At 37.9% G+C, this 26829-nt stretch overlaps 1 protein-coding gene across 3 annotated transcripts in view; it reads left to right on the forward strand.

Annotated features, from left to right (window-relative positions):
* Nucleotides 1-26829, forward strand: part of TTC28 (tetratricopeptide repeat domain 28) — a 626414-nt gene that overhangs the window by 312511 nt on the left and 287074 nt on the right. For all 3 annotated transcript variants that reach the window (XM_042962136.1, XM_042962137.1, XM_042962138.1), the window contains 3 exons: nucleotides 5326-5473; nucleotides 15463-15735; nucleotides 16698-16828. In XM_042962136.1, the coding sequence (XP_042818070.1) occupies nucleotides 5326-5473; nucleotides 15463-15735; nucleotides 16698-16828 (552 nt within the window). The remainder of the gene's footprint in view (nucleotides 1-5325; nucleotides 5474-15462; nucleotides 15736-16697; nucleotides 16829-26829) is intronic.

The following is a 26829-nucleotide window of genomic DNA, read 5'->3' on the forward strand; positions in this document are numbered from 1 at the left end:
GACAGCTTAGAGCCTGGAGCCTGCTTTGGCTTCTCTGTCTCCCTGTCTCTCTGCCCCTCCTCTGCTCACACTCTGTCTCTCTCGCTCTCTCTCTTTCAAAAATAAATAAACATTAAAAAAAAGAAAATAAAAAGAAAAAAAATAGAATTGGAAACCAGAAATGGAATGTTGGAAGTAAAGGCTTACGGTCAAACTCCAGGGGTGCTTGAGGGGTGAATAACTTATTGTTTCCCATGTTTAGTTTTTGAGTATTTGTACTTTAACCCTGTTTTAGTCCATCTGGACTGCTATAACAAAATACCATAGGCTGGGTGGCTTAAACAACAAACATTTATTGCTTGCTTGGAAGTCCAAGATCAAGGTGATGGCAGGTGTCCAGTAAGGGCCTACTTCCTGGTTAATAGCTTGCCGTTTCCTTGCTGTGTTCTTAAATGGCAGAAGGGGTACCGAGCTCTGGGATCTCTTTTATAAGGATGCTTGCTAATCACGTTCATGGGGGGCTCCACTCACATGACCTAATCACTTCCCTAAAACTCCACCTCCAAATATCATCACCATGGGGATTAGGTTTCAACATAGCAATATGGAGGGACACAAACATTCAGTCCATTGCAAACTCTCTGAGATGAGAGGAATGGCCACATAATAAAAAAGCAAATATCAACAGTTTTAAAAACAGGGCATAAAGACTTTGGTCATTAGTTACATTTTTTTCATTATTGCTAAAATATTACAAGCCCTTACTATTAGTAAGTGGTTACTGAAGGTAGCGGTCGAGATATTTAGAGCTTTTCATATTCTTCCTCTCTAGACTGTGCATCGCTTGAAGGTAGGAGCCCTGACTGCTTCTTTGTATTTGTGGTACACATCACAGTGCCTAATGCTATATATTTTTAGGGAATTTAATGGAAGGAAGGAAGCATGGAAACTTATTCTGGTAACCCAACTGTATTTTTATTATTTGTGAGATCATTTAGTGGCATGTGTGGACTGATCATTGAGGGTTCTTTGTGATGAACAACAAGAAATGAATGAGTGCCAGCACTTGAAACTCTAGGCATCCCACTTTTAGTCCCGTGTGTTCACCAACTCCCTCCAAATTTCTCTTCTTAGCTAAAGCTTCAGGTTAAAACCATTGTTCTCAGGTATAGGTGCTCTCGGTAGTGAATCCACATTGCCCTTCCTTTTCCATCTGCTGCATTGCCCTTCCTTTTCCATCTGCTGGCCAGAATGTGGTGTATGTGAGGGGGTTGTTGAGACATCAAGTGTTCGACCTGGCTTCCTGGGCCTCACCTTCCCTCGCTGCTGCCCATATACTGTCTCTACTCAATCTCAAATGATAAAAATTTGCCCCTTTCCCAGATGAAGCAGCTTACTGTGAAATCTGTGATGGTAAGAGAAAAAGCAGTAGCAGGGACCAGTAGGGAAGAAGCAGATGGGCTACGGCAGATCACATGAGTTTTCTTGAAGCTGTGGGAAATCCTGTGGATCTCAGCCCATCTTGACCTTTGCTTTGAAAAAGACTGGCATAGGATCCTGTGGGTGGCTGCTACATCTCCCAAGACCTGATAATACTAATTTGTTTTAGTCAGGTGGTTCAAATTTTGTCTGGGAGCAGTGGGTTCCCAGTTGCAGACAGTCTTTTAGGGAACAAGGAGAGAAGTGAATGAAGCATTGATAGGAATTGAATAATATTGAACAATAAAATATTTAAAATATTTACTGGACTCCCCTTATATTCTGTTGGTCTGTAATTATGTGTTCTTTTTGTGGTTCTTTTCTCATTAACTAATAATCAGAATAGCTAATTTTATTGTGTACTTACTCTGTGTTAGGCACACTGCGAAATTCTTTTTATTCAATCACAGTAACCCACAGTCTATCTTATCATCATCAAGTGAACTCCATAGTAGCATTTCTCTCACAAAAGTATAGAGAACTGATTTTTATTCAGCAGCGATTTGTACATACAATGAATATATGAACATATGTACATGCAATGAATATCGTATAGAAAAAAGTTGGGGGAGTCCAAATCTATGAGTTTGGACTAATTGTGCTTATGTCTTGACAGGGATACAACTTTTAAGCTTTTCACTGAGGAAATCATATAAAGTTGAGTTGGGGATTCTGGAGGGGCATAAGAGAGACCTTTAAGTCTTCTCTCTTACATCTCTTTTCGAAACCTTCTAAAGAAAAGAAGCCAGGTTGTGGGCAGTATGGCCAAGTCTTACTTTTTCTCATCTTATTTTTGAGTGCCCTAAGAAAACAAAACATGCATACTCTTCTTTTTTGTAACAACTGTGTAAAACTTGAGACCATAACTTACATTTAACACTGGACTTTGCTTACCTACACAGAATAGATAAATGATTTCATTGTCTGACAGGGAAATCGGTTGTTCTTTCGGTGAAGTAATGAATGATAATGTTTTGTTTTAAATATACAAGAAGTTATCAGAGTTCATCGAGACTACTATAGGATTTTTGTGTGTTTTTCTCCCCCCAACTTCACTGAAATAACAGCACTATGAGTTTAAGGTGTACAAAGCATGATTTGATTTACATGTATTGTAACTGTAATTGAAATGATTACCATAATGGATTTTTGTTTCTTAAAATATATACCTGAAATCAATAACCACAGAGATTTTTATCTCTTATCATGAATAATTATAATTTACAGGTATTTGGCATATATACATGTATATATATTATATAAATAAGTATACTTATTTTAGTTTACATTTTCTACAAATGCTGCATTAAAGCTAAACTATAGCTGTTTTTATTTGGAATATTCATTGCATGTACATATATTCATATATCCATTGCATGTACAAATAGCTGCTGAATAAAAATTAGTTCTCTACACTTTTGTGACAAAAATGCCACTATGGAGTTCACTTGATGATGATAAGACATAGACTGTGGGTTACTGTGACTGAATAAAAAGAATTTCATACAGTGTACCTAACACAGAGAAAGTACACAATAAAATTAACTATTCTGATTATTAGTTAATGAGAAAAGAACCACAAAAAGAATACATAATTACAGACCAACAGAATGTAAGGGGAGTCCAATAAATATTTTAAATATTTTATTCAATATAATATTATTCAATTCCTATATGTTATATATTGCCTCTTGGATTCTAGAAATCACCTAAAATGTGACGTGCAAAGTGCAGTGAAAAATATCTATAAACACATTAAACATTAAAACAGTGGCTGAGTCCATTGAAAGGAAATGATCTTATGAATTAGTAATGAAGGTGCATTTACAGGTTATTGTCGTACTAGGGTCTGAGTTTTAACAGCTGCTGGTAGTTTAAACTAATAGGACTCTGAATAGCCCATAATTGAGGATTCATTCTGTTTATGGATTGTTTTTTAATAGAAACACTTAATAGTATTACCTGTCTTAAATTACTTCAAAGAGTAGTTATAAAAATGAAATAAGATAAGGTAAGTACATATGTTTTATAAACATGATAAGTGCGAGAGATCTCAGTGTGTATGTAATATACAAAATTATAAAATTATGTATTAAGTTTATTGAGTGATAGTTTTAGGAGTTGTTTGAAGCTTCATTTAGATCCCATGAATATAATTAGTGACAATTTCAAAGTGTATTGGACTGAAAGAGTTAAATTTGTGTTACAAACATATAATATTAGAAGAGTATTTAAGTTAAATAGGAGGCCAGGTATTTTAGAAACAGATGCCATATAGGCCATGAATATATTAATGTCATTTAGAACATGTTTTTAAGTTTATTTATTTTGAGAGAGAAAAAGAGAAAACGCAAGTTGGGGAGGGGCAGAGAAAGAGGGAGAGAAAAAGAATCCCGAGCGGGCTCCACACTGTCAGCACAGAGCCCGATACGAGGCTTGAACTCACGAACTGTGAGATTGTGACCTGAGCCGAAGTTGGATACTTAACTGACTGAGCCACCGAGGTGCCCTAATTTTTTTTTTTTAATGTTTTTATTAATTTTTGAGTGAGAGCATGAGTAGGGGAGGGGCCAAGAGAGAGGAGGACAGAGGATCTGAAGCAGGCTCTGTGACCTGAGCCGAAATCAGACACTCAACTGACTGAGTCCCCTAGGTGAGCCATTAATGTCATTTTTATGTATCATTTAATCAGGTACAAGGTCCTTACCTGGTTATATACTAGTAACATTTTGCTCCTTTCTTCTTTTGACTCTGTGTGCTTGAAAACAAACTGCATGTTCTTAAGACTATTCTAAAATTTAAATATTTTATTAATTTTCTGGCCCTTTTTGCAATTAGCTGGAAGGAAGGATGTTTTCTTCTAATCAGAACTGATAATACTAGTTTTTCAAACTAATCCAATTAAAGAACACAAAGGCCAGTAATCTTATTTTGTTTCTAAGCAAAGCATACATAGATAACAGCTTTTAAATACTATGTCTGAAACACCACATGAAATGTAGCTATATTATAGCACTCATTATTAAAATTATCTTAATAACCATCACACATTGATTTTTCCCTTTAATTATAGAAAAGAGGAAAATTTGAAATAATCAGAATTTGAGTGTCTCTCATTTATCTTGCCCTGTACCAGACACTTTGGTGAGATATAAAAAAATTTCCAAATACCTTGACTTTGAGGAGCTTAAAGGCGGGCTAAAATATATTTTAAAAATTATCAAAAAAACATTAAAAGGGATTTGTAAATAAATGCCAAAGAATGTGATAAAATTAATAAATGTTCTAGAAGTGACAAGAGTGAAAGTTTAAAAAATTTTTTAAGTTTTCAAAATTTATTTCAGTGATCTCTACACCCCACGTGGGGCTTGAACTTATGACCCCAAGATCAAGAGTTGCATGCTGTGGGTGCCTGAGTGGCTCAGTCGGTTAAGTGTCCGACTTTGGCTCAGGTCATGATCTCACGGTTTGTGGGTTCGAGCCTTCAGATTCTGTTTCCCTCTCTGTCTGCTCCTTTCCCATTCAGCCTTGCTCAAGTGCATGTGCGCACTCTATTTCTCTCTCTCTCTCAAAAAGAAATAAACATAAAAAAAAACTTTGTTAAAAAAAAAAGAGTTGCATGCTCTTCTACCTGAGCCAGCCAGAAGCCCCAAAGAGTGAAAGTTTTAATATCATTTCCTTGAAAGAAGTATGCTAACATTTTATTATGCTGGAAGAAATCAGAATTGATTTCAAACTATTTACTAGGTTTTGAACCAAGATGATGTCAGTTTTAGGTCTTCTGACCGGTTTTTCTAATAATCACCATCAGCCTTCTTGGAGCATAGTATATAAGTAAAACGCGCATTATCTTTTCTTTCTTCCCAGGCATACTTCCGACAGGGTGTTGCCCTCCAGTACCTCGGACGTCATGCCGATGCCCTGGCAGCCTTTGCATCTGGACTGGCTCAGGACCCCAAGAGTCTCCAGCTTCTGGTGGGGATGGTAGAAGCGGCCATGAAATCTCCCATGAGAGGTAAATATGATGAAAGTGTTTGGTCTGACACTAATATAACTAATTTAAGGACATTCCTAGCCTTTGAAGACTTTGGACATTGAGAATTGGTAGGTTATTGCTTTGGCCAAGATTGGACATTTTACACAAAGGAAGATCAGGAATCACTGTCCATGGCTGGTGTTAATGAGGCAGAACAGGATGGTGGTGGTAAGAACACTGGTGCAGAAGCTTATGGACCTGGATTATATTTTCAAATTTTTCATAAACTAACTTTATGACTAGGGTGAATGAATGAACTTTTCTGGATTTCAGGGTTATCCAAAGAATACTTTTTAAAAAATAGTTCTGAGATTCCGTACCTCTAAATCACAACACCTCTAGTAGTAAATTGATTTGCTCAGTTGGACCAATATGCCATCTAGAAATAAATGAGAGAAGATATTAGATATTCTAACATTGTGTAAAAGGAAATAATGGATCTAACTGTAGGCTATGTCTAACGTTTTTCAGAGGAACATGAAAAAACCATGTTGAATTAAAAGGAAAGAGAAGAGACAGACACTAGTTTACATGGTTTTCTCCTGTTGTTACTTCTGTTTTATACCAATTGGTATTCTGGAAAAACAGTGGATTGGAACTAGTATCAAAGGTTGGAGGAGTTCTGAGGCCCCAAACTGATTGACTTCACTCTGAGAAACATGGATTTTTGCTGAATGAGCTCTTGGACAGATTAGGCTGAAAGGGTACACCAATAGTCATCTTTGCAGTGATGGATACACTGAGGCAGATTGGTGGCAAATAGTAGACAGCGAATAATATTCCATATTAGATTATGTCAAACAGAACTTTATTTTGTCTCTGAAATGGTACGTTTCTGAATGAACCTAAAATTTTTGATGGCAGTATCATTAGACATCTAGTTTCGAAAATGTTTGTGGCATTATGTAGTTTTAATATACTGGCTCATACACTATTTGGCTCAAAATAAAAGCTAAGTAAAAGTTTGATGAACTAAATGGTACTCCGTCTCTGGGCAATTCATAGCTATAAAAAATGTTTTCCTGAAAGTTGAATATTTCATGTTTTAGAAAAAAAGTGATAAGGAAATCTCTCCTCATGTGATTTTATAACCCCATACAAAGCTGAGTCTTAGCTTGTAGGAACCTAATGGCTTCTCCCACTGGGGGACCTGCTGTTAATAAACTCTGACTTAGAACAGATGCGCTTTGGAGCTCCAGGGCTTGGGGCGGGTGGGGGAAGTGGACAACAACAACAAAAATCAATCTGTCTCTCCTTGCCATTTTCTGGCATTTTCTCATTCTCTCCCTACATCCTTCTGCAAGTAATTTACATGGAATATATATATATATATACATATATATATATATATATATGTATATATATATAGTTCTTGAAGATATCACTTCTTTATTCTGAGGTGTTTCTGCTGCTGCCTTAGAATATTGGAGTGAATGTGTTGAGATCAGCAGAATCATACTTACCATTTTGCCTTTGAAGCAATTTGTTTAGATAAATGTAAGAAAACCTTCCTGCACTTCGAGAAAGAGTTCAGTGCTGCTGTCCTGTCCCCCTTAGGGTTTTCTGTGCTGCATTCTCTCCTATCTTATACCGAATGACCTAAGGCTGACCCTGGAGAAAGCCGCATCTTACAGGTGCCTGGAGCGCTTCAGTATTTTCTTCTCTTTCCTTAAGGCGATTTGATTTATCTCATTTATTTTTAGCATTGCCTTTACCCCTGTACCTATTCCAGGTGGGCTTCTCTTATCAACATTTTATAGAGGCTGTTCCTTGGCACGGTGTTGTTCTGTGCATCATTTCACATCTTAATGACCTCTCTTTTTGTCATATGGTTGCAATTCACAAAATCTGTCATCATTTGCTGCCCATTTTTTACCCACTGTTTATTTTAGCCTCCTGCAGCTTTCTGAGTTCCTGCCATTGTTGTGTATCTGTGCAGTTTGGGTCACTTTACATAGAGGTCTGATCTGTTACATCGTTTTTCTGGTTTTGGTTTTCTTCTTTTACAATTCTTAAGTGCAAAAGAGAAAGCTCCCTAGTCCAGGTGCTTCTATAAGGAAACAAAACTCTAGTGGTGTGCATAGCATCCCTGTGGTTTGGTCTTTTGGGGAAGTTTCAAGATTTCTTTTTTTTTTTTAAGTTTATTTTTATTTTGAAAGAGAGAGAGAGGGAGAGAGAGCACGTGCAGGGGAGGGGCAGGGAGAGAGGGAGAGAGTGAGCATCTCAAGCAGGGGCTCCAACCCAGGAACTGTGAGATCATGACCTGAGCTGAAACCAAGAGTCGGACACTCAATCAACTGAACCACCCAGGTGCCCTAAGATTTCATTATTTTTAAAGGTAGGGCCAATCTATGTTAATATGCCCTGTTCCCACATAAATATGTTCTATTTATCCATATCGAAACTTACTTGATTTTTTTATAGTGTTGCTGGTACTGCTAACTGAATTCATAAGTCTATTTTACTTTATTTTTATGATTTCACTCATGTTCACCAACCAAGAGATCAGTTAAACTACTTCTCCTGTGGATATATTTACATCCTTATATATAATGTATTTCCTTAAATCATTAATGAAAATGTAAAAATAAGCATAAATATAAAATGATACTCTTTTTCATGACTTCTCAAGTTATCCTTTCACTATTTTCTCTTTCTCCTTTTGAGATAGTCTGTCAGCAATCTCAGCACATTGTATCTTATAAATGCTTATGCAAATTTGGATGGGATAGGACAGTGCTATTGCCACCCAAATTCAATAATATAATTACAAAGTGAGATTGAGTTTACCTTTATTTGTTCCTCTAAAGACGCCAGGGCTGCTTCTTGCTGAGGGTTCTCTTGTGTATATTTTCTCTCCTCCCGTTAATTTGGTAATCTAAAGACTATTACATTTATGGGCTATCACCTGTCGTGGTGTTTCTACCAGCTCCAGAGGATCCAGGGAAGCTAATTTAAGGAGTGCTGGTGGAAAATGGCTGTTGAATGTATAAGCTTTTCTCTGAGGGTCAAGTTGGGGCTCACCTTTTATTTGCCTAATTGCCACCCCCCCTCGGTGAGCTCTTTCCCTCTGATTTTCTTTTAGGTGGCAGTCACTTCACAGGAGGCCTGTTTTCTGAAATGTTATGTTAAAAAAAAAAAGACTGGAACCGAATCCCAGTGCTGCCCTTTGCTATTTCATTGACTGAGCAAGGTTGCTTCCTTTCTCTACACCTCAGTCCTTACCCGTAAGAGGGAAATGACAATATACACCTCCTGATGTTGTTTTGAGAATCCAGCACCAGAAAGCGTAAGTTGGTCCTTGCAGGCCACCTTCCCCTCTTCAGTGCGATGTGCTCCTCGCTGAGGAGTGCACGTAGCAGCAGTAGTAAGCCTGCTCTTGGATTTTTGACAGGCACGGCGTTGTGTGGAATGAACACTGTGCTACTGTATGTGGTCCTCTTGCTGAGCACCCACTGGAAAATTTGGTCTCAGGCCTCAGTGTCAGGAAGAGTGTATTTCTCCCGAGTAGGTACATTTTTATTTAAAAGATCTGGGAATTTATGTAAAAGATCCGGGTGGCTTAGTGGGTTCAGCTCAGGTCATTCATGATCTCGCGGTCCGTGAGTTCAGGCCCCATGTAGGGCTCTGTGCTGACAGCTCGGAGCCCGGAGCCTGCTTTGGATCCTGTGTCTCCCTCTCTCTCTGCCACTCCCTCACTCACGCAGGTGTTCCCTCTCTCTCTAAAAAATAAGTAAACATTAAAAAAATTTTTTTTTGAAGGTCTAGGAATTTTATTTTATTTTTATTTTTTATCCCAAAATTATTCCTTTTGTAATTTTTTTTTATTTTTTAAATTTACATCCAAGTTAGTTAGCATGTAGTGCAACAATGATTTCAGGAGTGGATTCCTTGGTGCCCCTTACCCATTTAGCCCATCCCCCCTCCCACAACCCCTCCAGGAACCCTGTTTGTTCTCCTTATTTAAGAGTCTCTTATGTTTTGTCCCCCTCCCTGTTTTTATATTCTTTTTGCTTCCCTTCCCTTGTGTTCTGTCTTAAAGTCCTCATGAGTGAAGTCATATGATATTTGTCTTTCTCTGACTAATTTCGCTTAGTATAATACTCTCTAGTTCCATCCACGTAGTTGCAAATGGCAAGATTTCATTCTTTTTGATTGCTGAGTAATACTCCATTGTATGTATGTATATATATATATATATATATATATATATATATATATAAAAAGGTCTAGGAATTTTAAAAGTGATCCCTGCTCCTTTTGCTTTGTCCTCTATGAAGCATAGAGCCCAGTGTCCTGGCCACCTTAAGGAACTGGGCCAGGTCTTACAGTCGGCCTGTCTGTATGCTGAGTTTTATTGCCTTTTCCTGACTTTCTACCCATTCTGACTTCTGTGTTCTCTACCTTTATTTCTGTGGAAGGCCTCTGAATCCTTTTAGAAACCTTATACAGACAAACTTGGGAAAGTGTGACAAAGCGCTTAGACAAAGTACTGAACATGTCAGTTGTTTTTCTTTTCTTTCCTTTTGTTTTCTTGAGGAGGGTTAAGTTTGACTCTTTGTATAAACCAAAAGTTTTCTAATTGTGGTACAATATATGTAACATAAAATTGTCCAATTTTAACCATTTTTAATGATACAATTCAGTGGCATTATGTCCTTTATAGGGTTATGCCATCATCACCACCATCCAGAACTTTTTCATCTTCCTACGTTGATACTCTGTCCCCATTAAATAGTAACTCCCTACTCCCTCTCTTCTCAGCTTGGGGCATCTACCATGCTGTTTTTAGTCCTGCATTTAACTACTCTGGATTCCTCCTGTAAGTGGAATCATACAATAGCTGTCCTTTTGTGACAAGCCCAGCAGTCTTTAGTTTCCTTTTTAAGGAATTACCCTAAGGAAAGATGAAAATTAAAATTAAGTGCATGTTATGAGCCTTACCTCTAAATTTTGTTTTTTGGGAATACTTTACCCTCATCATACTTTGCTTACTTTCTTACCTTTCGATAGTTGCTGTTCTCTCTTTGGGTCACTGTTTTGGAGTGAAATTTATCCCTTGTTCTCCATTTCTTTTGTCGTTGAAAATTCAGGACTTTGCTTCTAACTGGTTTTTTTGGCTTTTATCTCTTCTAAACCAGTCCATGCTTTGTTTTTCTCCCAGAATGAACTTTCTAAAATGTAAGTCTGATCGGTCGTTCTTTTATTCATAATTCTGTTTTCTCCATTGCTTACAGGATAGAGGCCACAGCCTCCTTAGTAGCAGAGATCTTTCCTCTCTTTCATTCTCATCTCCAAGACATCCTCAACTAAAACAACCTGCAGTTCCTGAAAAACAGTTTCTTATATCTTCAATTTCTTTTTTTTAAATTCTTTTAAATGTTTGTTTATTTTTGAGAAAGAGAGAGAGAGAGCAGGGGAGGGGCAGAGAGAGAGGGAGACACAGATCTGAAGCAGGCTCCAGGCTCTGAGCTGTCAGCACAGAGCCCGAGCGGGGCTCGAACTCCCGAACCGTGAGATCATGACCTGAGCCGAAGTTGGACACTTAACTGACTGAGCCACCCAGGCACCCCCTTATATCTTCAATTTCTAATAAGAGGTCCCTTCCTGTGGAAAGAATTCCCAGACCTACGTGGGTAGGGTTAGCACTTTTCTCCTTTGGGAAAGGAGAATGCCAAGAATTCTGGCTCAAGAGTTGTATCATTATTTTATGTTACTAAGAAAATGTTGATGTTTAAATGATGACACAATTCTTGTCATTTAACTTTTTATTTTATATAAACTGAAAGAGCTCTGTTGGAACCCTTTAGACACAGAAGTGGCATACCACTGTGAGGCACTATCATGTTCAGAGACATTAAATCCCAAATCCAGAGATGTTGATATGTGAATAAATGTGTATCTCAGAACTGATGAAATATAGTATCTCTCTTAGCCAAATGTGATTGTTATTAATGGTCTCTACTACATTCCTAAAAGCTCTTCACATGTCAGGAAATGTGACTGTGTTCATCTTAAATTCTTAAAGGCTGTGCATTTAGAAAGCACATAACTGGTGTTCAATGAATGTTGTAGAGGACCTCTACATTCTTATGGAGTTGGCTTAATATTGGCTATTTCATATATCATGCATAGTTTCTAGAAGGAAAAACATCCTAACAGCTACCAAATCTTTGTTTAACCTAGCCTGATAAAATCACAAAATTAGTCCCTTTACTAAGAGTCTGCGTTTACTCTAGAATAGGAATTAGAATAATAGAATAGTAGAGTTGGAAAGAATCTCAGAGACAACTAATCTAGCCTGTACTTTTTATACATCAGGAAAACTTGTCCTACCACTTTTATTTATCAAAAGCATGCACGCCTGTTAATTAGAACTTCTGACTAGTGAGTGTGGGCCAAGGGGACATAATTACCTCCAAAAGCAGAGAAATTTGACATTAAAAATGTTAAATTTACATAAAGTGAAATGGACTTTTGTGTATATATCTGTGCACATGCATAGATGTACACACATGTATATATTTATGCATACAGGTACATAGTATGTATAGACATATACATATCTATCACATGTATAGATTTATGTAACCGTCACCAGAATCGCAATCTGTACATTTGACACAGTGAGACCGAGGCTGTGTGGCTTTGAAATCCAGGTCTCTTTATTCTTCACTAAGTGTTTCCTCGGAACATTATTTCATATTTGCTTCCTTCCTCGTAAAATAGTCTCTGGTCCATTCAAGCTGGACTCTTCATCATTCTCTATCATTCCATGTACCTATCTTCTTCTGGGACCTTTCTTTAGGATAAAACTTCTACTTAAAATACCCTCTACTCTCAGAAAAAAAACAAAGACTTGTTTAAGTCCTACCTACTCTTTCTTCACTTAATCAAGTTATACTTCCATGAAGCTTTCTGATTACCCTTAATAGTCGCTCCCTTTTCTAAACTCTTGTAACATATACTGTATATGAGCTTGCATTTAATTTATCTTTTAATGTATTTACATTCTCCTTCCTATATACTGCAAATGGAGATTTTATCTTTTACCTCTTGTACCTCCAACTTCATTTTTATTTACTGAACATTTGTAGAATTGAAGATTTCTTTTTTTTTGGCGGGGGTAATCTTCCAGGTATTTCCCTCAGTCCTCCAACTGTGGCAATGTTCTGTCTTCTTTATACCGTTCTGTGGTTTTAGCGGCTCAATTAGAAGGCTCCTCTTTTGACCTTGGCCATGGCTGCCATGTTTAAAAGAAAAATCACCAGCTGAAGCATGGTGTCTTTGCAGGCCATTTGTCATTTTGGGCTCTCTGTGTCTGAACCCTCTTGCTGTGTTTTGGCAATTCCCTATGTTATACTTCTGCCTACCGCCTTCCTTCCACAGTAAAAGCTGAGAATATCAGATCCTAATTTTCCCATCCTCCTGTGAAGCTAGGACCCACCTGTGAATCAGGAGCTAAAGGTTCAAAGAAGAAAGGGTAGCACAGAATTTGTTCTGGTCGTGTTGGTTGGCAGTCGTGACATCTGTTTTCTAAGGGTGGCATGGAGTAGTGATGGAGGCAGCCGTGGAACCTGTGGTCTCCTGTGTTGAGTTGCAACATTCATGTTGTTTTCACTGTGGAGCTTTTGTGGCATGATTTTGACTGTGGGTCTGGAGGCCTGATTTTTCATGTTTGGCAATAGCTCCTCTGTGCATTTCTTTTCTACTTATAACCAGCCAAGACTGGTTTCTTTTGTCAACAACTAAGAATTTTGCCTGGTATGGTGTCATACAGCCTGGACGTAGAGGCCTACAATGGGTTCTTGTCTTGGCTCTGTCCCAAACTGTCTGACCTTGGATGAATCACTTAAATATTTAGATTCATCATTTTTAAAATGGGTATTTTCAAGGTCTTTTCATCTCTAAGTTCTATTATTTTTGCTTCTGCTAATTGACTGGTGGGACGCTAATGTGATCATCATTGGCTGCCAAACCCATCAGCGGGTACCACCAAATTCTGTTCACATTTATTTCAGTATGGTACTGGTCTTTTCTATTCCAGTAATTCCTGGGTTCTTGTGCCTGTATTTAACCGTATTGGTTAGCTAGTGTTTACTGGTACTGTGCACGCTTGCATCTTGACAGGTGTAAAAATGTTCTTTGTTCTCTGTTTAGTGATCTGATTGAAGGGGAAAAATGCTTTAGGCACCAGTAGGTTTCGAGGTTTCTGTGGTAATGTTGATTCAGACGAGAGCTCCTTAGTGTAGAGCTGAAATTCAAAGTCATAAATTGTAAAAATTACATTTTAATGCAGTACTGTTGGCTGAGAGATTCAAGATTTAAAGAGACCAGCCTTTTAATAGTTTTTTACATGTGCACACTGGAACAACTAATGTGAAATAGTTTTTCAGGAAAGCTAACAAATGCGTTCTAAGTGCCACATCAGTGTAGGGTTATAGCCATTGGCTCTGCAATTGTCTTTTGAAAAAATAGGAGAAGAGGGAGAAGGCACTTAGAGGTCATCCACATTCAAACCTAGCTTCAGAAGGAAAGAATCTTTTCGTGGCTTTCTGACCCCTAGTCTCTGTCCTTTCCAGACACCACATGAAAATAAAACGCGATTAACATTAATTTTGTCTTCTGTCTTATCTTAGCAAATGCACATGATTTTATGGTTTCATTTGTCACCACGGCAAAAACTGATAATACTTTAAAATTTGTTTTCTTTTATGTTTTATTTATTTTTGAGAGAGAGGGAGAGAGAGAGGCAGAATACAAGCAGGGGAGGGGCAGAGAGAAAGAGGGAGACATAGGATCCGAAGCAGGCTCCAGGCTCTGAGCTGTTAGCTTAGAGACCAACATGGGCCTTGAAGTCATGAACTGTGAAGATCATGACCTGAACTGAAGTCAGATGCTCAGCCGACTGGGCCACCCAGGAGCCCTAATACTTTTTTATTTGGTCATACTCATCTTAGAAGCAGCAGTGGACACTGGGCTGCAGTGAGGATGATGGAGATTTTGTTGGGAGAGCGTCTTTTATTGCATCATCTAGGGAAAAGGTGGATGGAGTTTTATTAATCAGACATTCAGATTCAGATTGCACAAACATTTATTGAATGCCAGATGGGTTAGGGACTATCACCTATGCGGCAATGGTGTGGCAATGGTAAGTTTTCAAGTTAGTGCCCACATTGTGCCAATTGCTGTGGAATTACCGTAAACCTTTAAACACTCCTACAGCGGTCTTCAGATTTAGCCAGGGAAATGTCTTAAAAATTAACACACATGGAACAAGTCTAAAATAGTTAGGGGTCAAACTCTGCAATATTAACTCTAAAAATGTGGCAGAAGTTTAGATACAGAGTAATGTGGGCTGGAGGGCCTGAGAATACCACGTGGTAGAGTCAGAACTTGAGGGGTGTGCTTGTAAGATTTTTTTTAAGTTTATTTATTTATTTAAAGACAGAGCATGTGTGACTAGGGGAGGGGCAGAGAGAGAGGGAGACAGAGAATCCTGATGGAGGGCTCAGACTCATGAACCGTGAGATCATGACCTGAGCTGAAGCAGACCCTTAATTGACTGAGCCACCCAGGTGCTTATAAGATTTTGAGAGGACAGCAGGACAGAGGAGGGAGAACTGTTCTTATAAGATTTTGAGCTTATAAGATTTTGAGAGGACAGCAGGACAGAGGAGGGAGAACTGTTCAGGGAAAGTGGCACATCATATTCAAAGAAAGAGTGGAAGGGAAGGTGAGTGTGGTATATGCATGTGCAGTGGAGAGAAGGAAATTACCGGACTAAGATTGGGGTTACCTAGTCCTATGTATAAGCAGACACTGAGGGTAGTGCTAGAGTAAAGGTTGAAGAGTTTGTACTCAAAATAGCCCATAAAAAGGTATGACAAACAAATATTTTAAAGCATATTACAAAAGATTGTTTTGTATATCATCCTACATTCTCCTTTCCATTTTTTTTTCCCCAGACTCCCTCGAGCCCACTTATCAGCAGCTTCAGAAAATGAAACTGGACAAGAGCCCCTTTGTGGTCGTATCTGTGGTTGGGCAGGAACTCCTGACAGCTGGCCATCATGGCGCCTCTGTGGTTGTCTTAGAAGCTGCTCTCAAGATTGGCACCTGCAGCCTCAAACTGAGAGGTTCGGTTTTCTCTGCCCTGAGCAGTGCTTACTGGTCTCTTGGAAACACAGAGAAGAGTACTGGATACATGCAGCAGGACTTGGATGTAGCCAAGACCTTAGGTAGGGTATGCTTCTGTCTTTTATTTCAGTACAGAAAGGAAATAAAGAAAACTGATTAGCCTGACATGGATAGGGATACCACATGCAATGAAAAGTGAGTGCGTCTCTAGAACATTCTGTGTTTTAGAGTGCTTAGGTCTCCAGCGCTTTTCTTATAACAAGATACCAAGGCTCCCCAAAGGCCAAGATATGTGGATTAACATATTCATTGCCCTCTTCAGAGATTTGGGCTCACAGATTTAATATCCCAAATGATAGTATTGATGGGTGAATCTTTCATCTTAATTTTAATTTTTGCCTCCCTTAGGAGGCGTCAGCATTTTGTCAGAGGCAGTAGTACAGTGCACTGGTTAGGAGTGGGGCCTCTGGAGCCAGACTGCTGAGTTTAGCACCTTGGCTCTGCCGCTTACTAGCCATATGACCTTCTGCAAGTTGCCTCAGCTGTCTGTGCTACCATTTCCTCATTTGTAAAATGCATGTGGCTTATGATTACGGTTGTTGTCACAGCGATTATTCAGTGACTTGCAGGGTTGCAGTAAGAGCAGAGACACGGTAAGTCTGCCATCAGCATACTTGCAAAGAAGCAACACATCGTAGTAGGTTTGTAGTTAAATCACTGAATCAACAAGCTGATGGTTGTTCAGATCCAGAGGTCATTAGCAGAGCATTGAGCTGACTCCTAACAGCTGGTTTGTGTCAAGTTCTTTATCCTCTCATTTCTAGGACCCCTACATCCCTGACTGTAGTTGTATGTTATAACAACAGTTACTGTCCAGAGATTCGAGTTCTAGGACCATAACTTACTACATAGAGTCTTGGAGAAGAAGCAAGTACTTTTCTAAAAGAAGGGAAGTGAAATCTTAGCTAGTAAATCTATGGTTCTTAAATTAATATGGGCATTACAAATTATAATTAACACTATAACTTAGAGAAATTTTATCTTTTTTTAAAATCCAACCCAGGTGACCAGACAGGAGAATGCCGAGCTCATGGGAATCTGGGCTCTGCATTCTTCTCCAAAGGAAATTATCGGGAGGCTCTCACTAACCACAGGCACCAGTTGGTGCTCGCCATGAAACTCAAGGATCGAGAGGTAGGAAGTTTACCTGCAGACCTTATACATTTTTTTGGAAACATGGAGTCTTTTTTTGCCGTTCAAAATGTTTTAGGCACCCTAAAATGTTGCTTTTAGAAGTTGATGATCATTGACTCTTTCATCACCAATCAGGTATTGAATGTCTACCACATATAGACCTTAAGGGTACAGAGATGGATAAGACTTGGCCCCTGACTTCAGGATCTAACAGCCTGCATTGTCAGATACATTGCTCTTATTCAATTCAGATATGAAAGGAAGAGACCTATGTAAAATTAACAAAAAATGTATCTTCATGATATATCCATTAAGTTAAAGAAACACACATTTGCTTTATTTGAGATGGGGTATTTTTACTGCAAGCTCTTCATGTTGTGTCTTTGATGGACTTTTAACTCAGGTGGTAGAAGCATAGTAAGTCTGATTGAGAGACATGAATTATAATGATAAAGAATACTGTCTATCTTTATTAGAGAAACGGAATGTAATCTTCTCAGAGAGTTGGTATCCAGTAGATGCAGCATGATGAGAAAGTGCCTGCCAAGTGGAGAGAGGGTAGGGTTTGGAGCGAACTGTTCTGGTACTTCCTGGCTCAGAGATCTTGGGGAAATTATTCCTTAATTCCTCTTTGCCTCTGTTTTCTTATTTAGAAAATAATGATTGTATTTATCCCATACGCAACTGTGATAGGATTATAAATAATATATATATGTAAAGTGCCTAACATGGTACTTGGAATTCCATAAATGGTAGCTTCTATACTATAATATTATTAACAAGAGGAGGGTAATAGGAGAGGTAATAACAAATTTATGAATCAATCTATGTGTTGGGAAGTATATTTAGTTATTATATTTAGTTATCTTAGAATTTCACTGTGGGACATTATAGAGATTAATTATATTATTTAAATGACTCAGCATCTTCAAGTCTCTAGAACACGGTCAGTCACTAGGAGCGAACTGGGGAAGAAAAAAAACCTTTGTTTCAGTGGTGTGCTGGAATCTCCCCTTGGGAATGGGAGAGACTTCCATAAAGTCTCTCTCATCCATGGATGTCAGAAAAAAGCCTTTGAAAGCTGCCAAAATATATCATTCAAGGGAGATGGACTTCAGGTGATTTTATTCTCAAAATAATACTAAAGACTTTTCTCTTTGTTTATTTACTCTTAGTTTACAAACAGTTCTTAAAAGCCAGATAATCTGACTTCTCCATGTTAAGGGAATGAAAAGAGGGATCGGACTTCTAGATGCAGATATACTGGTGGCATTAAGTGAGAGCGAGGTTTAAGAACTAAACCAGCATAGTTGTCTAAATAGGGCCATTTAGTGAAGGCTCGCATGTCTATAAATATGTCAAAAGCTGCATTTGTACTCTATTGTCCTGACCTTTGGGATGCATATATATTAGCCCAATTACTGAATTGGGTCCAAAGACTTGTAATTAGGGCATAGGATTATCATAGGTATTAAAAAGGAGAAGTGAAAATTTTCTGGCTTCCCTCTTCTTAATAGTGTAATTTTCTATAGCCTGTGTTATCTGGGTTTTATAAACCTTTGCTGTATAATAATAAGAAATCATTAAATTATAAGCATGGAAGGGACCTTGAGATAATACTAGAACCAGTTGCCTCCCCAAATCTTCCCATCTTCAAATTTCTGCCTGCCACAGCCACTCCATCTCCCCCTCTTTTGGCCTCTACTTCACCACCACACTAGTTCACAAACCTGCCTTTTGGGAAACCCTTCTTATGTATAAGTAAGACTGATTTTATCCCCTCTGGGACTAGACAGAGAATGTTCAGCCATAATTAATGGCCTGTGGCCTCTCCTTTTCCAAGCTGAAAATCCCATTAATTTTATTTTTTTCCCATTAATTTTCTCTTCAAAGTTTCTCATTATCAAAACTGGAATAATTTTTACACCCCCCTCCTGACTATTTCATTTTCACTGTTGCCCATTCTGGTTGCCGGTTAGCATCGGCCACAGGGGAAGCCTTGTTTTGGGATGTTCTATCTAGCCCATGCCCCTGCTCTGTATTGCCAAAGCGTATTTATCTGATTTCTAGACTCACCTGTAGAATTCCTCTTTTCTCTCACGGTGTCTCTTCTGTTGTGTTTGCCCCTGGAATCCTAGGGTACCATTCATTTTCTTGAAAATTTAATGCTTTTTTCTTACCTTGTCCCTTAATTTTTAAGGTTGCAGTTGAGTGCTGCTGCTTCTCTGCCTGCATTAAACTGGGAATCTTCATTCCCACATCCCTGAAACCAGCCAATGGTTTTTAAGACTGGAGTTACTAGAACTTAAAGGAACATACAAAGAAATTATTGCAGTAATGCGTATTTCATTCAGTTTCAAAGTTTTAGTTGGCCAGTCTTCTGTGATGTAATTCAGTGAAGTGTGATACCTGCTCGCAAAGCACCTAACATGCGTAGAGCACTGTGCTGAGGGTTCTGGGTCTAGACAATGGGTGTGGGGGTCTCTCCTCTTGAAGGGCTGATGTTTTCTTTGAGACAGAACTTGAATATAACAAAAGTATTATTAATACAGTGCTTGAGCAATAAATAATGAGCATTCTCTTTAATCGCTGCCAAGGTTCTCGAATTCCAGAGGAGACAGAGACTCCCAGGTATAGACCTGGGCGAGCTTTGTGAAACAGGTGGAACTCAAGTTGGCCCCTGAGTGAGATGTAGAAATTGGCGTGCGGGGTTCTAAAACCTGGTCACCATATCAGTCATGAGGGATAAGATAGTTCATACCATTAACAAAGGTCTGATACTATTTTGTACCATCCTGTTTGTTTTAGTCACAGACTCCTAGTTTTTTAAAAAAATAATAGTTATTAATTTCACCCAGTTATATAAAAAATTCATGAAAATAACCAGCCATAAGCCTACCATCCTTTCAATATTTTGGGTATAATCTTTTAGCAAATATGCACATGTAATTGTTTATTCAGAGAAAAATTGAAATCCTACTATGATACTTTTATAACTTGTTTTTTTGTTAATTTTTTCCACTTAATTTTTTACCTTTCTGCATTGTTTATTTATTTTTAAATAAAAAAAATGTTCATCTCATTTATTTTTGAGAGAGAGAGAGAGAGCAAGCAGGGGAGAGGCAGTGAGAGAGGGAGACAGAGGATCCAAAGCAGGCTCTGAGCTGCCATTGCAGAGGCTCTGAGCTGCCATTGCAGAGCCTGATGCAGGACTTGAACTTACAAACTGTGAGATCATGACCTGAGCCAAAGTCGGACGCTTAACCAACTGAACCACCCAGACGCCCCCATTTCTGCATTTTATGAAATTTCTACTGAAGTCGTATGGTTTTATCACAAATTATTTCATCTCTACCCCTGTTGTTATATATTTAGTTTCAAAATTTTTGGTATTATAAAATCTGGAAAAACATCTTTGTAGATAAATCTTTGAACATATTTCTCATCATTTCCTTTGGCTAAATTATTAAAAGTGGGCTTGCTTGGAAAAATCGTATTAAGGCTTCTGATACTTAATGTTAAATAGCTCTCAGAAAGGCTATATCTGTTTTCCGTCCTACCAGCAATGTATCAGAGGTTCTATTTCCCTGCACTGGCCAACACTTGGAATTACTAACTAATAAATAACTTAAACTAAAATGTCAGCTTGATAAGTAAAACCAAAAAGTGGTATATTGATTGCTGTTTTACTTTGCATTTCTTTAATTGCTATTGGGGCTGACTATTTTTTTTTTAACGTTTATTTATTATTATTGAGAGACAGAGAGACACAGAGCATGAGCTGTGGGAGGGGTAGAGAGAGGGGGAGAACAGAATCTGAAGTAGGCTCCAGGCTCTGAGCTGTCCACACAGAGCCCGATGTGGGGCTTGAACTCACAAACTGCGAGATCATGACCTGAGCTGAAGTTGGTCGCCTAACCAACTGAGCCACCCAGGTGCCCCTGGGGCTGACTATTTTTAAAAATTTCTTTTACAAAAAGCTTGAATACTCATCCTTTTTTTTCTGTTGTGATATTTGATGATTTTATTTTTTATGTATTTTTTTTTGATGTTGGTTATTTAATATTGATCTGATACTAGGCCTTGCAGTATCAGCCCAGTGAGCTGTTGGACAATTTGTGTTCTAATGCACAGTTTTAATTATTGTTGCTTTATTGCACATTTTATATCTGCTATAAGCTTCATGACATTATTCTTTTAAAAAAAAATCTAGAATATTCTTATCTTCCCTCACTACCCCCAAATGAACTTTAAAATCACTTTGTTGAATTTTGGAGACTCTTCCATTGGTATTTTTGTTGGAATTGTATGAAATTTACATATTAATCATGGATAAATTGATGTCCTTTCAATAGTTGGTCTTCTGTTCAGGAGCCTGGTCTGCTCTTGCATTTTACCTTGTATGCCCTTCAGCGATCGATACTTTTAGGGAGAGTTTTTCCATATTTATTTATTTTTATTTGAATATAGTTGACACACAATGTTACATTAATTTCAGGTGTACAACGTAGTGATTTTACAAGTTTATGTATTATGTTCTGCTCACCACAAGTGTAGCTACCATCTGTCACCACACAACACTATTACAATATCATTGACTATATTCCCTATGGCTGTGAAGTTTATTCCTGCAACTTCTCATTCCGTAACCGGAAGCCTGTATCTCCCACTCCTTTGACTCATTTTCCCTATCCATCCCCTCCCTTCTGGCTTCCATCAGTTTGTTCTTTGTATTTTTAGTTCTGATTCTGCTTTTTGTTTGTTTACTCATTTGTTTTTTTAGATTCCACATATGAGTGAAATCATATGGTAATTGTCTTTCTCAGCCTGACTTATTTCACTTAGCATAATACATTCTAGCTCCATCCATGTTGTTGCAGATGGCATGGTCTCATCTTTTTTTTTAGGGCTACATAAAAACAAAGCTGGAGATATCGCAATTCCAGATTATAAGATATACTACAAAGCTGTAGTAATCAAAATAGTATGGTACTGGCACACAACAGACACATAGATCAGTGGAACAGAATATAGAACCCAGAAATAACCCCACGTTTATATGGTCAATTAAAGTATGACAAAGGAGGCAAGAATATGAAATGGGGAAAAGACAGTCTCTTCAGTAAATGATGTTGGGAAAACTGTACATGTGGAATGAAATTAGACCACTTCTGGGACACTTGTGGGGCTCAGTCACCTAAATGTCTGACTCTGGCTCAGGTCATGATCTCTTGGTTTGTGAGTTGGAGCCCTGCATTGGGCTCTGTGCTGACAGTGCAGAGCCTGCTTGGGATTCTCTCTCCCTTTCTCTCTGTCCCTCCCACATCTTTCTCTCTTCCAAACTATATAAATAAACTTAAAAAAAAAAAAAAAGAAATTAGACCACTTCTAACACCATATACAAAAATAAACTCAAAATGGATTTAAGACCTAAATGAGTCCTAGAAGAGTGCACAAGTAATAATTTCTCTGACATTGGCTACAACATTTTTTCTAGATATGTTTCTTAAGGCAAGGGAAACAAAAGCAAAACCAAAAAAAACAAAAACAAACCCACAAACCATTGGGATTACATCAAAAAAGGAAAAAAAGCTTTTGCACAGCAAAGAAAAGCAAACAAAACAAAAAGGCAACCTACTGAATGGGAGAAAATATTTGCAAATGATATATTCTATAAGGGATTAAGATCTAAAATATATAAAGAATTTACACAATTCAATGCAATTTTTTCCTAGATATTTAATGTATCTCATTGGAAATAGGATATTTCTTTCCATTGTGTGTAGGTTTCTAAAATTAGGTACTGATGGGGGCATGTGGGTGGCTCAGTTTTTGATTCATGCAATTCTTGATCTTGGGGTTGTTTGAGCCCCACAGTGGGTGTGGAGATTGCTTAAAAATAAAATCTTAAGGAAACACAACAAAGCAAAACAAACTAGGTACTGATGATATATAGGAAAGGTGTTTGTTTTACATGTTTTGCATGTTTTGGCGCATGTGAAAATTCTCTCATAGCTCATAATTTTTTGTTGATTCTTGTGAATTTTCTTGTAATGGAAATTTTTTGCAAATAATGATAGTTTTGTGCATTTCTTTCCTTATGTTACATCTCTACCTTTTTTTTCTCTTAACTTTTGCACTGGTGGAACTCTGAGAACTCTCCCCAAAAGAATCACTCTTCCTCTTGAGTACAAAAAGCTAGAGAATGTACTTTTTTTTTTTTTTAATTTTTAGAGAGAGAGAATCTTAAGCAGGCTCCATGCTCAGCGTGGAGCCCAATGCAGGACTTGATCCCATGTCCCTGGGATCATAACCTGAGCCAAAATCAAGAGATGGACATTCAGACAACTGAGCCACCCACGTGCCCCATCAGAGAATGTGCTTTCTATGATTATCCTACTCTTACATTGTATCTGTGACCTCAAAATGTACCTTGGTTTCCCTTTTGCATTATTTTGATATTGAAATAAAATATAGGACACTGACTTTTGAAGCAAAAGCTAACCACTGTGAATGGTGTGGTTATGAGGATACCAAGGTACATCTTTCTGCATTTTATATCTTTGGCTCTAGTATATTTTAATATTTTCTCAAATAGTGAGGTAACAGCCTGAAACCACTCTGTCCACGTACTTAAAAAGCAGTAGGTTTTTCTTTTATACAATTACTCTCAGAAACTTAATAGGGGAGGTGATACCTTCTCCACAGGAATTTTTCATTCTAACTAACCTTCTATCTGCTCTAATGGTTTGAAAATTAATTTCAGGTGCCCATAGAGACCTTCCTATGAGCTAATATTAATTGCCAGATGAGTGCATAAATTATACTGTATTAGAGATGTTGTTCTCTATTTAGGAATCTGATATGCAAATATGCTGATGACTCTGAAGCTTTTTTCATCAGTCTGATTTCTCTCCTGGGTGTCATATTTCTTTATCCAACTGCTTCCTGGACACCCACCTTCAATTCCTAACTTAGCCCTCAGTCGGTGCCTATTTCTGCATTCGCTGTTTGTCCTCCTGTTGCCAAGCCACCTAACTCTCACCTTTGGCTTGTTCCCGGGTTCTCTTCTTTCTGGCAACCTCTTTTCTGGGTCCTCCCTTCCACCATGCCATCTTTTGCCTGGACTGTTGTAGAACTTCCCACTCTTCCTACCACGTACTCTCCTACAAGTAAAGGAGAGGTTTCAACTGCTTGGACCTATGAGCATAGCCTGAAGTTGCCGCCGTTAACTAGGTAGTTTCTTTCAAGTGTAGTGCAGTGCCTGAGAATGTGAACTTCAGTATTAGACAAACTTGAACTTTGGCTCTGACACTTATTACCATGTGACTCTGAACATTATTTAACTCTTCTAGGTGTGATGGACATGTGAGTTATTTCTAATGTTTGGCTTTTATGAAAAAGCTGCTAGTAAGCATTTTTGTAGATGTCTTTCGGGAAACATCAGCAATGTTTCTTCATACATACGTTTAGACTTATTAATTTTTACCAGCTTTCTGAAGTAGTTATACCAAGTTACATCATCAGCAATATAAAGGATGTGAAGCCTTAATAGCAGATAAATAAAAAGTAAAAAGGGACACCTGGGTGGCTCAGTTGATTAAGTGTCCAACTCTTGATTTAGGCTCAGGCCATGGTCCCAGGGTTGTGAGATCGAGCCCCACGTCGGGCTTTGCTCTGACAGCATGGAGCCTGCTTGGGATACACTCTCTCCCTCTCTCTCTGCCCCTCCCCCCTCTCAAAATAAAATAAATAAAACTAAAAAAAAAAATAAAAAGAACAAGGTATATGGAAACACAAATATCTGAGTAGATAACTCTGTGTGTGTAGTTAACATTTTTATTTTATTTTTTGAGAGACAGGGACAGAGCGCTGGTTGGGGAGGGGCAGAGAGAGAAGGATACACAGAATCCGAAGCAGGCTCCAGGCTCTGAGCTGTCAACACAGAGCCTGATGTGGGGCTTGAACCCACGAACTGTGAGATCATGACCTGAGCTGAAGTCAGGCGCTTAACTGACTGAGCCACCCAGGCGTCCCTGTGTGTGTAGTTACATAGAGGAAGCGATTCTAGTAGTAACTACTTTGTTTATTGTTGTGAGAATCAAATGAGTTCGTGTAAAGTGTTTTCTTAGCACAGTGCCTAAGACACAATAAGAATTCAAAAATGGTGCTATTGTTATTATTGGCATTATCTTTGGCACCATCATTTAAATGAGTCACGTGCAGTTGCACATGCCTATGTAATATTAGAGTTTAATTCAGTGTAAAATTGTTTTCCCCCAGATAGTCAAGTAAACTCAACACTCTTGGAAAAAGTGCTATTTATTTACTAGGTAGCTTTGCGTACTTCTTGTCATACTGGAAAATGTAAATACTGTAATTTGTGAAATCTGTTTTACCTCTGCCCTGATGCTAGTTTCTTCTCGATTTGATCCATCACCTACAGAGATCTATGAGTTACCCCCCAAAAATTTAGTTCTGATCACACAATTTTCCTGCCTAAAATCCTTTGACAGCTTTCTCTTGCCTTCAGGATAAAGTCTAACCCCCTTCATAACCTTTTCCCATTGCTTCAGCCACTCAGTATGTCACACGCCTTAGCGTCTGTTCATACTAGCCTGCTTGTCATACTTTGTTAAATGTGCCTTATACTTTCCCCTCCGTATCTTTACTCTTTCGGGTCTTTTCGGGTCTGCACAGAAGACCCCATCTTTGACCCCTCAGCAATGTTTTCCGTATTCGGGTTTCATTAAATTGCCTCTGCACCATGAAAGCTCTTTTAAAAAGTTTTACCTTTTTACTCATTATCATACAAATGTTGGTGAAGCCCACTTTACCAATCCTTTTTTTTTTTTTTTTTTTAATGGTTAATCCCTTTTGTGTTCTGTTTAAGAGAATGTTTGTATATCCCAAGGTCATCAAAATATTTTTCTGTGAGGCTTTACTGTTCTACCTTTTGCATTTAGGTCTCCTGCCACTTGGAATTTACATTTGTGTTTGGTTTGGGGTAGGGATCAAAGTTCAGCTTTTTCCCTCATATACATATCCAATTAACACAGAACCATATATTCACAAGACCACACTGTATGCTCCTTTTGTCGTAAGTCAGGTGTAAGGTATATAAGGACTCTCTTTTCTGTGTTGTTGATTTCTTTGCCTACTCCAGTGGCGTAGCTGCTTTAATGCAGCTTTTTTTTTTTTAAGTATTTTTTTAACGTCTATTTATTTATTTATATTTATTTATTTATTTATTTATTTATTTTAATATATGAAATTTACTGTCAAATTGGTTTCCATACAACACCCAGTGCAATGAGAAAAAAATGAAATATGGCCTTTTGTAGCAACGTGGATGGAACTGGAGAGTGTGATGCTAAGTGAAATAAGCCATACAGAGAAAGACAGATACCATATGGTTTCACTCTTATGTGGATCCTGAGAAACGTAACAGAAACCCATGGGGGAGGGGAAGGAAAAAAAAAAAAAAAAAAAAAGAGGTTAGAGTGGGAGAGAGCCAAAGCATAAGAGACTGTTAAATACTGCAGCTTTTTAATGAGTCTGGAATTCTAGTAGCTTTGTTTTTCTTTAGGATTGCTTTGGCTATTCCAGGTTATTTACATTTATATACATGTAAGTAAATATATGTATTTTAAAATAAGCTTATTGTTCCCCTTTCCTTCACTCAAATATCCTGCTGGGATTTTGATTAGGATAGCATTGAATCTATAAGTATATTTGAATCTAATAGTCCATGAACATGGTATATTTCTGCATTTATTTAAGCCTTGTAAAATCTATTACAGCAATGTTTTATAGTTTTCAGTGTAGAACTATTGCATAATTTCCTTTAGTTTTATCCTTAGGTGTTAGGTGTGTGTGCGTGTGCACATGTGCCTTTTATTGTAAATGATATTTTATTATTTTCCTTTAATTCAGCAGTATTTTATTTATATTTAAACTCTAGTGTAATTAACATACAATGTTATATTAGCTTCAAGTGT

The sequence above is a fragment of the Panthera tigris genome, chromosome D3 (genome assembly GCF_018350195.1).
Source record: "Panthera tigris isolate Pti1 chromosome D3, P.tigris_Pti1_mat1.1, whole genome shotgun sequence".
NCBI classification, from domain to species: domain Eukaryota; kingdom Metazoa; phylum Chordata; class Mammalia; order Carnivora; family Felidae; genus Panthera; species Panthera tigris.